The sequence below is a fragment of the Heptranchias perlo genome, chromosome 2, assembly GCF_035084215.1.
Source record: "Heptranchias perlo isolate sHepPer1 chromosome 2, sHepPer1.hap1, whole genome shotgun sequence".
Lineage (NCBI taxonomy): Eukaryota > Metazoa > Chordata > Chondrichthyes > Hexanchiformes > Hexanchidae > Heptranchias > Heptranchias perlo.
Genome location: NC_090326.1, coordinates 82,287,807 through 82,301,001, shown reverse-complemented (window position 1 = coordinate 82,301,001; position 13,195 = coordinate 82,287,807). Strand labels below are relative to the sequence as shown.

General features: G+C 39.5%; 1 protein-coding gene across 7 annotated transcripts in view; it reads left to right on the top strand.

The window, feature by feature from the left end:
- The window catches only part of LOC137340905 (histone deacetylase 9-like), a 641,963-nt gene that overhangs the window by 550,834 nt on the left and 77,934 nt on the right, over window positions 1–13,195 (top strand). For all 7 annotated transcript variants that reach the window (XM_068003748.1, XM_068003726.1, XM_068003718.1 and 4 more), the window contains 2 exons: window positions 5,262–5,381; window positions 5,658–5,755. In XM_068003748.1, the coding sequence (XP_067859849.1) occupies window positions 5,262–5,381; window positions 5,658–5,755 (218 nt within the window). The remainder of the gene's footprint in view (window positions 1–5,261; window positions 5,382–5,657; window positions 5,756–13,195) is intronic.

Sequence of the window (13,195 nt, the reverse complement as noted above, 5' to 3'; positions counted from 1 at the left end):
ATGCCTAGCTTAGTACTCTGTGATGAATAAATAAGGGATGGTTTATTAGTTGAAAATGTGCATTAATTAATAATTGGGAATTTCACCAGAGCAGTATCTTCAAACTTTTTGCATGACATAGTTTTTATTTGCATGTATAAACACTACAAACACCATCACAAAACTAATGACATTTTGGAAGAATTTCTGATTCACCCTCTTGTCACAAATAAACTCGGGAAGCCCTTAGTTTCCCCATGGACTAACATTGCTTAGGTTGTAATTAAGATTCTGATCTGAAGGAATAGCTTTGAAAGTATTTAAACTAAAACGATATGAAAGCTGGATAATAACTCTGGTTATTTTATAGAATCATACAATAATAACATTTCACAATACAGAAAGAGGTCATTCAGCCCATTGTGCCTGTGCAAGATTTCTGAAAGAGCTATGCACTTAGTCCCATTCCCCTGCCCTTTTCACCTACATTTTAAGTTTTTCTTATTCAAATATTTAGCCACTTCCTTTTTAAAAGCTATTATGAATTCTGCCTCCACCAGTGTTTCTGATAGAGTATTCCATGTCCATAATAATGCTTCATGTAAAATTAACTCTCCTAGTCTCTCCCTTCATTCCTCCACTTGTATTCATTGTTCATGTGTTGAACTGTTGGAGAGGCTTTGATCTACCTGAGGTAGTGTGTAGAATAATGCCCTCTAGCTACTAATTCACTGACCAATGGAAATAGTTTTTCCTGATTATCTTATTAAACTCTTCATAATTTTGAAAACTTCTATCAGATCTCCTCCAAATTTTCTTTGCTCCAATGAAAAGAGCCCCAGTTTCTCTCGGCTCTCTCCATAACTAAAGCCCCTTATCCCTGGTATCATCTTAGTGAATCTCTTCTGACTCATGTGTTTCATGGTGATTTGTTGAGAATTGGGAGACTAAAACTCCTGTTTAAAAGACAAAGGTAGTTATAGAATAGAGTTACTGTATTTTTTTTAGCTCTGCAGTTTTGACCTGGTTCATCCTTGAAGACCTCCTGAATAGAGCTCACAGTGTTGCATTACTGTGCGTATTGATGTTACTATTAATATTCACCCAACTGAAGCAAATAATGGGGGCAAAATTGGTCTATGATAGTAGCACAAAAAAAACTCACAGCGAATCAGCAGCCCATTTTACACCGTGCCCGATTTTCGAGATAATCAGGAGTGGTGTACAACGGGCTGCCAATTCGCGATGAGCCTGTTTCGTGCTCCTGTCATAGACCAATTTCACCTCCATTATACATCATACACAGACTATTCCAATATTAATAGATCAGCAAGTCTTTAAAGCATTTATGTTTTGGTTAATTCAGTGCTTATCAAGGTGAAGTGTGTCAGCGCTAGCAAATGGAAGATTGATCCTTTTTTTTGCCCCAGCATCAGTTTCAAACACTTCCAGGCATCTCAGAGCTGGATGCAGAGCAAAATTCCCTCCACACAACCCCACTCTACCCCAACAATGGGAGTAGATTTCCTCAGTTTATAAACAATAGTCTAGGCTTTCCGATTAGCAGCCAGCTGTTTCCCACCCACCAAGGGGATGCCCTTCTGAATCCAGCTGACTTTCTAGCCCAGGATCATTTGTATGCTGGCGATAGGATCCCCAGCCTCTGCCAGCGTGTTGAGCGGAAACTTGCTGCGACGGGACTCAGGGGGCTTGTTTGGCAACATTTTGCATGCTGCTGCTGGGGCCTGTACATGGCTATGCTCCGAGAGGCAGCCCCTGCATCTAGCCTTCAAACTGGACAAATAGCGAGAAATATGGCCAGGTTTCCCTCATTTTCACATTATTTGCATACCTGCCCACATATAGGTGCATTTTATGCTACTGGGACTGCCCTCTAGAAAAGTGGAGGAAGCAGGGACATTGTGCCACACATGCCCAAGCATATTTCTGATCCTGCCTGTCTCAGATCCGCTGGAAAACTGATTGGCTTCCTTAGGGCAGGGCCAGGAAGCCTATGTGCCTATGATTTCGCTACATATAACACGCAGAAGAATTCTTCCCCAAATATGCCTTAAGTCGTTCACAGAATAACTCTCACTGCACCAATATGATATTTCCATTTTCTATATCAGCGATCCTTGTGATCTCTTTCAGTGGGATACCAGTTTATTGATCATTAGTGTCAAATTAGAGAACATTCCTTGCTGTGAATTTTTGTCCATTGGGAACTGATTTGAGACTGCCTCAAATTATTTATAAATAGGACAAGGAAATTTTCATCCTATCAGTTTGCGCTGGGTTTAATCCCAGATTCCAGAGCTAAAAGGACAGTGGACTAACTGCCTGTCCTAACCATCCCAAATATTTTGAGTCTTTTTTACATCTTACCACATTTAATTATTCGCACTATCATCCCTTGGCCCTTATGGGTGCCATTAAAATAAAAACAAAAGTGTTTTAAAAGAACACAGTGCGGTAGTGGCAGAATCAGCAGATTCAGCGGTAATCATTCATGTACCCAAAGTAACTGTCCACTAGTGAGAGCTACCATCAGTACTCCACACAACAATTACGGATAGTAGGAAGTGAGTAATAAGGCTGTAATTTAATTGAAGGTTTCGGATAACATCATAAACCACAAGAGTAGAGTCCAAATAGTTTATGGACGTCATATGAACCCTGAGATTAAATTGCAGCCTTTTACTTACTCACTAGCATCTGTATTGTTTTTGGTTAATATAGTCTATGAGATAAAAAATGAAAACTCTATTGATGACAGCAAATTACATTGGCTGAAATATATTGTCACAATTTCAGAAGTGTATTGTCGCATGATTCACATTATGATATAATATGGTGAACATCCAGGAATGATTAAAATCAGTAATGTAATCTCAGGGTTCAGTGGCCTTTTAAACCCCAGAGCTAAATTCAAAGATTTGATAATATTCATCTAAACCCTTGAATCACTTTGAAATTGCTCAATTATTTTTTAAGAATTAAAAATGTTTAAATAAATATAGAGAGCATTTATTGAGTTATGGGCTGCTTTGTGTTTTGGCAGAAATTCTAGGCCCAGGTGAACATTTTAAAAAAAAATTCCTTCACGGGATGTGGGCGTCGCTGGCAAGGCCGGCATTTATTGCCCATCCCTAATTGCCCTTGAGAAGGTGGTGGTGAGCCGCCTTCTTGAACCGCTGCAGTCCGTGTGGTGATGGTTCTCCCACAGTGCTGTTAGGAAGGGAGTTCCAGGATTTTGACCCATTCAATGCACTTTGTGTCAATGAGTCATGCCATTAACAGAAACCCCAGCTCATCCACAACTCTGCTGCTTGCTCCTTTCCCAAACTATGTCCCACATGTCTATTATCCATGTCCTTACAGATCTCCAATAGATTCCAGTCCCCCAGTCTACTGAATTCAAAATCCTGTCCTTTTTACAAGTTCCTCCATGGCCTCATCCTCCCTATCACTACAACCTCTTCCATTTTATCTCCCAGCCCATGCCCCGTGATCCTCTGCCTCGAGCTTCCTGTGCCTCCCCCACCTTCTGCAGTTCCTTTCTCAATGGCAGTGCATTCAGCTGACTTGGCCGTACTTCTGGAATTCCTTCCTAAACCTCTTCACCACTTCTTTCCCCACCTTTAAAAACATCTCTCCTAATTTTCATATAATCTAAATCTTCTACTCCTAGTCAGTGTCTCCTTTCCCCATGATGAATCACATTTGGATGTTTTATTACATTAAAGGTACTATGTCATTACAAATTATTTTTGTTATTGTTGACATTCACAATGTAGGATTAACAACTGCTGGCAGTTTGCCAAAAAATAACCTGTAGTTAATTACTGGAATTTCTGTGGCCATCATACATTGTAAAAGAATTACTTTGTAGTTGGAAGGCAAAATTCTATGACCATATCATATGTTAATAAAATATACTTGATCTGCATGAATCACTAGGAATGTACACAACTAAATACACTATGCAAGTGAAGATATACAGGCCTTTTGGATTAGCAAATATCCTCTGGGTAGAGTTGCAAACCTCTTATTACCATTAAAGAATAACTGTACATCTCCATCAAATATTTAAGTTTCAATTCAATCATAATGCATACTGACCCTTTTTGTTATTGTTGCAATTATATTAGACTCAAGAGAACTAAATATTGATAAATGGAGAAAATATATTTGACTGTCCTGACAGTTCACAAGGTGATGCGGTAAGCTAGCCAGTGAAAAGCATGCAGAGGAAATCAAGTTTGGCATCGAATAATAATCAGTTCCACCTGTAACTAGCTGAAACTTTTTTGCATGTGATAAATCATTTCATCACTATCCTGAGCCCCAATCCTTGAAAAAAAATACAAAAACCTTTCATACCAAAAGTCTTTATTTATGACCAGTTACAAGATAAAGGATACCACCCTAAAGGCATTTCAAGTTGCCTCAATATGTTTGTAAATGTTTGGGGTCATTGGAATAATCCTAACAGCTGAAATCTTTCAAGATTACATTGATTACATTAGGAAAACATACTTTTCATAATAGGCTAGAAAAATTAGGCAGGGAAAGAAAAATTGCAAATAATCTATCATCAGGGGTATGTGTAATGTGATTATGAAGAACTGGCCTAAACCTTTCAACAGCTGACAAATCTGTAAATGGAATGAAACTTCTATTAACCTTATATTTTACATCACTTCCTCTGCAAGTATTGTCACTTCCTCGCAAATCTGGCACTGGTTTATCTGAAGCTTCCAGGATAACTGTACTTGCCATAATAGATCTCACCGAACATTACTTTTGTAAACTAAACTTGCCGTTGATTAGAAATTCACTTAATTGTTATGCCCCACAGATTATAATAAAAAGTACAGTTTTTGTAATTTAACACTTGCCTTTCTTTAGAGGCTAATTCAAGCAGCTAATTGACCCTGAGGGGTTATGAACTGTTGGCAGTTAATAAGTCATAAAATTCTTGCATAAAGCAGGATGCTAGATTCCATCACCGAGACAAATAGTACAAAGTCCCAGAGTATAAATATCTAAATGTAGAAAAGAGCTGGGATTTCTCAGTGACTGCTCTTCTGGAGTCTCCAGGGCATGTTTGCTGTGGTTTCCTGACTGGAGAAACAAGCTTAAAAAATGAGCACATTACGGAGTAATTTGTTTGAAGGTTCAGGAAGTTTAGAAGGAGGATGAGGGGGAAGGCAAAAGTGACCTTTAAGCAGGACTGGACGTTATTACATTTGTCATTTGTTTCCTTTCACCTTTAGGATGTTCACCATGGTAACGGTACACAGCAAGCCTTTTATAGTGACCCCAACGTGCTTTATATTTCCCTTCACCGTTATGATGAAGGAAACTTCTTCCCTGGTAGTGGAGCCCCAGACGAGGTAGGTTGCATTTCTCCTCGGCCTCTTTTATCGTTCCGGTCTAATTGCATTGCATGATTATTCCTAATTATCTCATTCTTCGCTGTTGCACTTTAAATTGCTGTGGATTGCAAAATTGTCCACCGGGACTGTATCCCAGCACAGACCAAGTGCACGGCCCCAACCAGTGCTTGTCAAGCATCGTCTGGCTGATTTTGGCATGTTCTTTGATGTTGGTTTCAAAGCTATTTTGCCGAAAATATATATTTTTCTTCCTTGGTGCCGTCCTGTTTTCAGGTTGGAAGCGGCCCCGGTGAAGGCTTCACTGTGAATATCGCCTGGACAGGTGGTCTTGATCCCCCTATGGGCGATGTGGAATACCTTACAGCTTTCAGGTGCGTTCCCACCTGTCGTGGTAGATATTTGGTCAAGTTCAAAGCTAATGTATTCTTTTAAATTGCTTCACATAGAGTACATTGGAAAAGTGTGTTTGATTTTAAATTCACATCAGATGTATTTTAATATACTTCAGACTTTCTAAACTATTCATAGTTACATTTTTCATTTCTAAACAAATATATTTATTAATTTTACTTACAATGCTTAGACCAAACAGCAAAACTGGAGATGGTTACCCATATTAGTAACTTTTGAAAAGGTTTCAAACATCTTCAACTTTTTAATTAAATCTGTTTCTAAGTGAATAGTTTTGAGAGATGGAAAAGGTCGAGTAATAGATTTAAATGATCTTACAATCAAAGTCAATAAAAAGGGATACTGAATGTTTGGCAAGTGCCTCATAAGATCACTAGATTTGGTCCATATTTATTCATCCATCCGGATGTAAAGTTACCTTTTACGACTTCCACTGTTCAATTTGAAGTAATATTCAAGATTAACCTTTTTCATACCATTTACTATCTTATATACATCTAATAGATCACCTCTCAGTCAACTCCTTTCCAGACTGAAAAACGAATGTCTCTCTAGTCTTTACTCACACTCAGCCCCTTGACATCAGGGATCAGCCTTGTGGCTCTTCTCTGCACTGCCTGCAGCACTTGACTGCATCCCTTATTTCTCAGTAGCAAGAACAAGATACAGTACTCAAGGTGTGGCCTAACCAGAGCATTGTGCAGTTTGATCACTACTCCCTCTGACTTGTATTCTACTGATTTGGCTATGTAGTTCAACACCCAATTGGCTTTGTTGATTGCTGCTGTGCATTGGTTGGGCATGTTAAGTGTCGAGTCTAGGTCTCTTTCAGCTTCACCCTGAGCTATTTTAACATCATTCATTAAGTATTTATGTTGCCCATTTTTCCTTTCTATGTGCAATACTTTACACTTGACTGCATTAAATTTCATCTGCTGTTGTGCAAGTCACTCACATATTTTGTTTAGCTCATTCTGTAGTTTCTGAGCTGCCCACTTGAATTCCACTGTCCCTCCTCGGTTGGTATCATTTGTAAATTTGACCAATTTGCATTGAGTTTCAGAATCCAAATCATTGATGTAAATTAGAAACAGAAGTTGTCCCAACACTGAGTCCTGGGGCACCCTACTCAATACTTCCCCCTACCCTGATATTACTCCTCTAACCGGTACCCATTGTTTCCTGCCCTTCAGCCAGTTTTTTATTCAAACATATGTTTTGTCCTGAATCTCCAGAGCTTAGAGCTTAATTAATAATCTTTCATTTGGAACTTTATCAAATGTGTTTTGGAAGTCCTAGTACATAATGTCATAGGGTTTACCACAATTGACTTGGGTTGTTGCTTCATCGAAGAAATCAAGGAGGTTGGCCAGGCAGGATCTTTGCAGGCCATGTTGAGTGATGTTTACTAGGTTGTTTTGTCTCAACCCCCTTTGAAAACAAGATTGACTGTGCGCTGCCTCATACAATATTAAGCATAATGTGTACAGAACCTCTGTAAAAGTGTATTGGTTCTCAGTACAACCCTCAGCTGAACACATTATAATCCTGGTCTAACATCATAATGTTGGTAAGAACCAATCTTCCTGCTTCACGACACAAAGCTATACATATATGTAGAAACTCAGGGTCTGGAATGGTGGTTGGTTAGGATAATGAATGATACAAATCCAGTGAGAACACTGCAAAGTGATTTTTGTTTTACATTCTAAGATATAGCTAGATTGTTGTATTACATTAAAAAAAATCTCTACTTGAGAGACTATGATCCAGGCAGTAATTTTTTTTAGGGTTTGAATGATTGAGTGTGATGCTATCTAAACCATTCAAGTGTGTCATAGCCTGTTCACATGCTCCCAGTCAGTGTTTTTCCTCTGTTCTGTAGCCACAGTACTTATCACCATCTAGGAACTGTTAGGAACTTGGGAAATGCCATGAATTAATAATTCAAGATATGCATGTACAATATTAAATGAGTTAGTCACTGGTGCAGTTATTAAGCTGATGTTCTTACAGAGAACACAAATTGAGGGATGCCTGATCATCCAGACACTTGAACGATTGGTGTACTTAGGTAAATTATTATGAAATATATTAAACAGTGCATCAAGCCTGGGAATGATGTTTTGTCATACACATACAAGGATTATATTTTGTTTATGATTCAGTTTTAAGAATGTGCTTATGAAGGAATAAGCTAAGGAACAACATTTGTAATTGAACATAATGCATATGCTGCATTTACAGCCGAGGTGGATTGTCACCAATTTGTTTTCAAGTCACTTCAGCAAAGGTTGATGTGGTTGATATTTTTGTAAAAATAAAATATTTTGTGCATGTAAGCATTTTGATCATCCTGATAATTCAAGTGTGATATATATTAGTCATAATTCCACTGAAACATTAAAATAGATGTGCGATATAACTCTCTGACTATACCCACCTATGGGTCGTGTGGAGGGCATATTCCTCAGTAGTAATGTCACTTTGTTCATCCTGCCTGGATAATGCAGCCATAACAGTGATTTTCTTCTCATTACAGGCGAATAATGTTACAAACATATCAATAGTGTTAAAAAGCACAAATTTGTGAATACACTGCTTTACTTTAATCCCAGGTTTTAGATGACGTCCATAAATTGCTCTCAGCATTCTTTGAGTTTATATTGGCTCCCAGTCTGGCAACGCCTCGATTTTAAAATTCTCATCTTTGTTTTCAGATCCCTCCATGGCCTCACCCCGTAACCCTCACCCCGTAACTCTCACCCCATCTCTGTAACTACCTCCGGCCCTACAACCCTCTGTGATCTCTGCGCTTCTCCAATTCTGGCCTCTTGCACATCCCCGATTTTCATCACTCCATCATCGGCGGCCGTGCCTTTAACTACTTTGGCACTAAGCTCTGGAATTCCCTCCCTAAACTTCTCCTCTACATCTCTCTCCTCCTTTTAAGACGGTCCATAAAATCTAACTCTTTGACCAAGCTTTTGGTCACCTGTCATAATATCTCCTTACGTGGCTCGGTTTCAAATTTTGTTTGAAAACGTTCCTGTGAAGCGTTTTGGAATGTTTTACTATGTTAAAGGCGCTATATAAATGCAAATGTAAAGAATCTTACAACACTAGTTTATAGTCCAACAATTTTATTTGAAAATCACAAGCTTTCGGAGGCTTTATCCTTCGTCTGGTCATTCACCTGACGAAGGAGAAAGCCTCCGAAAGCTTGTGATTTTCAAATAAAATTGTTGGACTATAACCTGGTGTTGTAAGATTCTTTACATTTGCCAACCCCAGTCCATCACCGGCATCTCCACATCATATAAATGCAAGTTATTGTTGTATTTGCAACACTCGATGACAGTCTTGTTAAGTACAGTGATGTCACATTATTGAATATAATCATTGTAAAATACATCAAAAACGAACTGCCTTCTTCCACTTGCAGAAGATTACCTGCTTATGCCATTACTTCACCCAGCATTGCTGAGGTCTTATTTACAATTTCATCATCTTGAGGATCAATTTATCTAATGGTCTCCTTGGCAGCTTCCCACCTCCACTCTCTCAAACTTCAGCTAATCTAGAACTCCGCACCCCAAATCCTATCCTGCACAAATTTCTCCCATCGCCTACATCCTGCCAAGCTCCATTGGCTTCCAGTGTCCCAGCAAATCAATTTCACGATGATCCTCATCCTCATTCTCAAGTCTCTCCAAAGCCCACTTCAATCTATCTCAGCAACATGACCCACCACAATGGAATGAAAATAAAGCGTGTTTTATAAAGGGCATACAATCCGCCCTGCCAGATAACTATCCAGGCGGTGAAGGTGAAAATCGACCCCAATATATCACATTACAATGTGCGCATGAAGAGCATTGAATAGCTCTTTGGGGATCAAGAATACATTGTGCACTTATGACTACTAGACAATGCATTAATATTCAGACAGTTAATCCTGCTAATAACTTTAGGCCTCCAGCAGTATGGTTTGACTTCTCTTTGGATGTTTCTATGTGGAGGAAGAATTAATTATCAGTAGAAGGGTTTGAATACTTTTCCCCCATTCAAACCAAATGGATGGTTGTAGTGAGCATAGGAAATGTTCTCCTCGGGGTCTGTTGCCCTCTCAAGTTGCCATTATTTTCTATGGAAAAATTATTTTAAAGGGGCAATTTCAATACATTTGAATGTACCAAATGGGGCATCAGGTCAATAATTTTGTTCAGCAAATTGATTCAGCAATCATTTTGAGGTTTGATCAATTCTTTAATTGAATTGAACATTCTAGCCTTGATTTTAACTTGGGACGAGTGTGCCATGTGGGGCCTGGAGTGGGCAGGAAGCACCATGATGCGCCAGCCTGATGCCCAGGCCATTTTAATTCCCGGGCCTCAGTACCGTCTTCCAGTATGGACTCCCACCCGTACCCAGCGGGAATGAGAGGAGGCTTGTGTTCATGAGCTGGATTTAGCACAGCAGGAGGCCACCGTCAGGGACCCAAAGGAACAGTCCCCAGCACAGAGGTAAGTAGTGGGGGAGGTGGGGTCCGGAGGCGATTGTGGTCAAGAGATAGAATCCTGGGGCAGGTTTCCTTATGAGGCCTGGAGGAGCACTCCTGCTCTGTCCAGTCCACAAGGAAACCTAATATTTACTTTGATTGGCCTTTCCTGGCCCCGCTCCTGCTTACTGCCAGCATTCACTGGTGGCTTCTGGCACTGGCCATCACTGTCGCGATCATCAGTTAAAATCGCGTCTGGGTCCGACTAGCGTCATCGGACCTTGGCATTTAAATATTAACGAGGTCCCTGTCTGCCTGCGCGGACAGCCCAAATGCTGGCAAAATGGCGGTGAGTGCGAATGCATCAGGAAAGCAGTGGGAAGTGCCCAACTGCCATTTTAACCACCCACATGCCCCGTTCCCATTGGGAGGACAAGGTTAAAATTGGGCCCTATGAATTTATACAGCCCCGGTATTTGTACAATTTATCAGGGGTTCTGCAATGGAGAATAAATATGAAATTAAAAATATGAACAATATGTCCTTTGTGATCATACTGTGTGAATAAATCATAAAAATAAGTTTAGAATGTTTTATATGGTAAACAATAAAATTAATGGAAAGAATAAGGAAAATGATTTGGACAAGCATTATTATCATATTTAATTATCAGAGGCAGGGGGTAAGTGTTTTAATTAGCAGGTCCTCGGGACATTGAATGACTACAGGCTTTCTTAAGCAACCACACAAACATACTGACTAGCTGCCTGCCAGCCTTAGGGTCAGGCCCGAGATGAAAAAGATAAGATAATTGGCTCTAATGAAATCCAGAAGGCTGGAGCTTTCTTTGGGCAGAGCGTGTGGAAGTGAGCTTAATTCAAACCAGTTCAACTCTGAGCCCATTCCTGTGACTTTGATATCGTTTGAAGTTATAAACGTGTTTGGTGCACCATTAGCCTGCTGGGCTCAGCCTCCTTGGTTACCTTAATTACCAGACTTTACAGCCGACTTTACTGCACAGGAAAGGAGCCATTATATGTTTCATCAACATTGGCTGTTCTCAGATTTTAGGAAAAGCGAGGGTAAAGGTCACTATGGAAAAGACGGGGGGGGAGATAGATGAACTGGTTGAAACCTTATTAAAAAACTTTTAGCGAAAATTTATTGCAACCTTATACTTTCAAGTATTTTGTGTACCATACAAAACAACTTTACATTATAGAGAACTTAATGAGAGTTACATCGGAGTTACATTGCCAGCCATGCATGAACTTCACCTTCCAACTTTAATTTTCAAATACTTTCACAAGCGTGCACCTGATTGCCTCATTAGTGAACTCTCTTAGTTTATCTGTTCATGCTTACCAAAGCGGACAGAGCCCACCCTTCATTGCTGCTTTCCGCCAGTGTATGATCACTCTGCTAGATTAGCCGTGTTTTATTCTTTCTGCTCATAACTGATGAATCACACTAACCGTTGGTATGAAACATTTTTCATCCTTATCAGTGGTTGAACCATACATATACGGTCACATAGTGTTGAGACATAGTGGTAGATTTTTGTAATTTCAATGGAAGGATAATCTGGCGGATTTTGTTAACAGCGTGTAATCCTGCCCACCACATTTTTTTGTGCACTCCACCCAGGTGATACTTAATGCTCAGGTACTAAAGAGGAAAATGTACCCATGCTTCCTATATGCAGCTAGTTTATCTTCACTTGTTGCACATTCCATATGATTGATTCCATTGTATTATTAGAATGAAGTTCCACGAGGGGGGTTTGCCCGATGGTTCACCATAATTTTGGTGTAAATGTCGTTTTTCCCAGGGTTTCTGCAGCGCTTCCCTTGAGGTTAAGGCAGACAAGCGAGAGAACCACTGTGGAAATTCACCCTCATTAGCTCTATTGTACCTTTTTTCCAGTGTTTTATTGTTTCCAAGTTAAGTTCACTTTACGATATTGTTCAACTTTATCCTGCTGGAAAACTGAAAACCCATTTAAATATGCAGGAGTAATCCACATATAGAAAACTAAGGATTAATTATATCTGGCGTGGGTTTGCTGGCTCATGCCTCACTGTAAATCAGCCATTTTCAGGTAAATTGCACTAAGTTTGATAAAATATTTTAAAAGATATTGTCGTCACGGAAAAGTGTTTGGCAAACTTATTATTTGAGGAGGGAGACAAACCAAAAAGGGACCATGAGACATTTTCATCACAATGACTTCACTCATATGCGATTCAAAAATGTGGTTCATGTATAAATAAAATTACCAGACACCATGAAGACAGGGTCTCTTTCAATATTTCCTTTTGCATTATAATTATTACAAAACAGGTTTGTTTAGATTAATCCAAATGCCACATAAATTGAAATTAGTGTATTAAACAGCCATATATATTCATATTTTATATAGGAGAACATTTATTCAATTTTTAAATACTGGCATATCCCATGTGGATTATGGACCAATTTATTAAAAATTGGAATTGAGTAAACCTCACTAGCTCACACCTGTAAGTCGTGCATGGGACTGCTTTATAAATAAGAGAACCAGGTCTCTGCCCCTCTCAGATAGTTCAGACATAGCATCATAGTAGGTACTGCACGGGAGGAGGCCATTTGGCCCATCGTGCCTGTGCCAGCTCTTTGAAAGTGCTTTCCAATTAGTCCCATTACCCTGCTCTTTTCCTGTAGCCCTGTAAAATCTTTTCCCTTCAAGTATTTATCTAATTCCCATTTGAAAGTTACTATTGAATCTGCTTCCACCACCCTTTCAAGCAGTGCATTCCAGATCATTAAAACACGCTGCGTAAAAAAAAAAATGTTTCCTCATGTTGCCTCTGGCTCTTTTGCCAATAGTCTTAAATCTGTGCCCTCTGGTTACCGACCC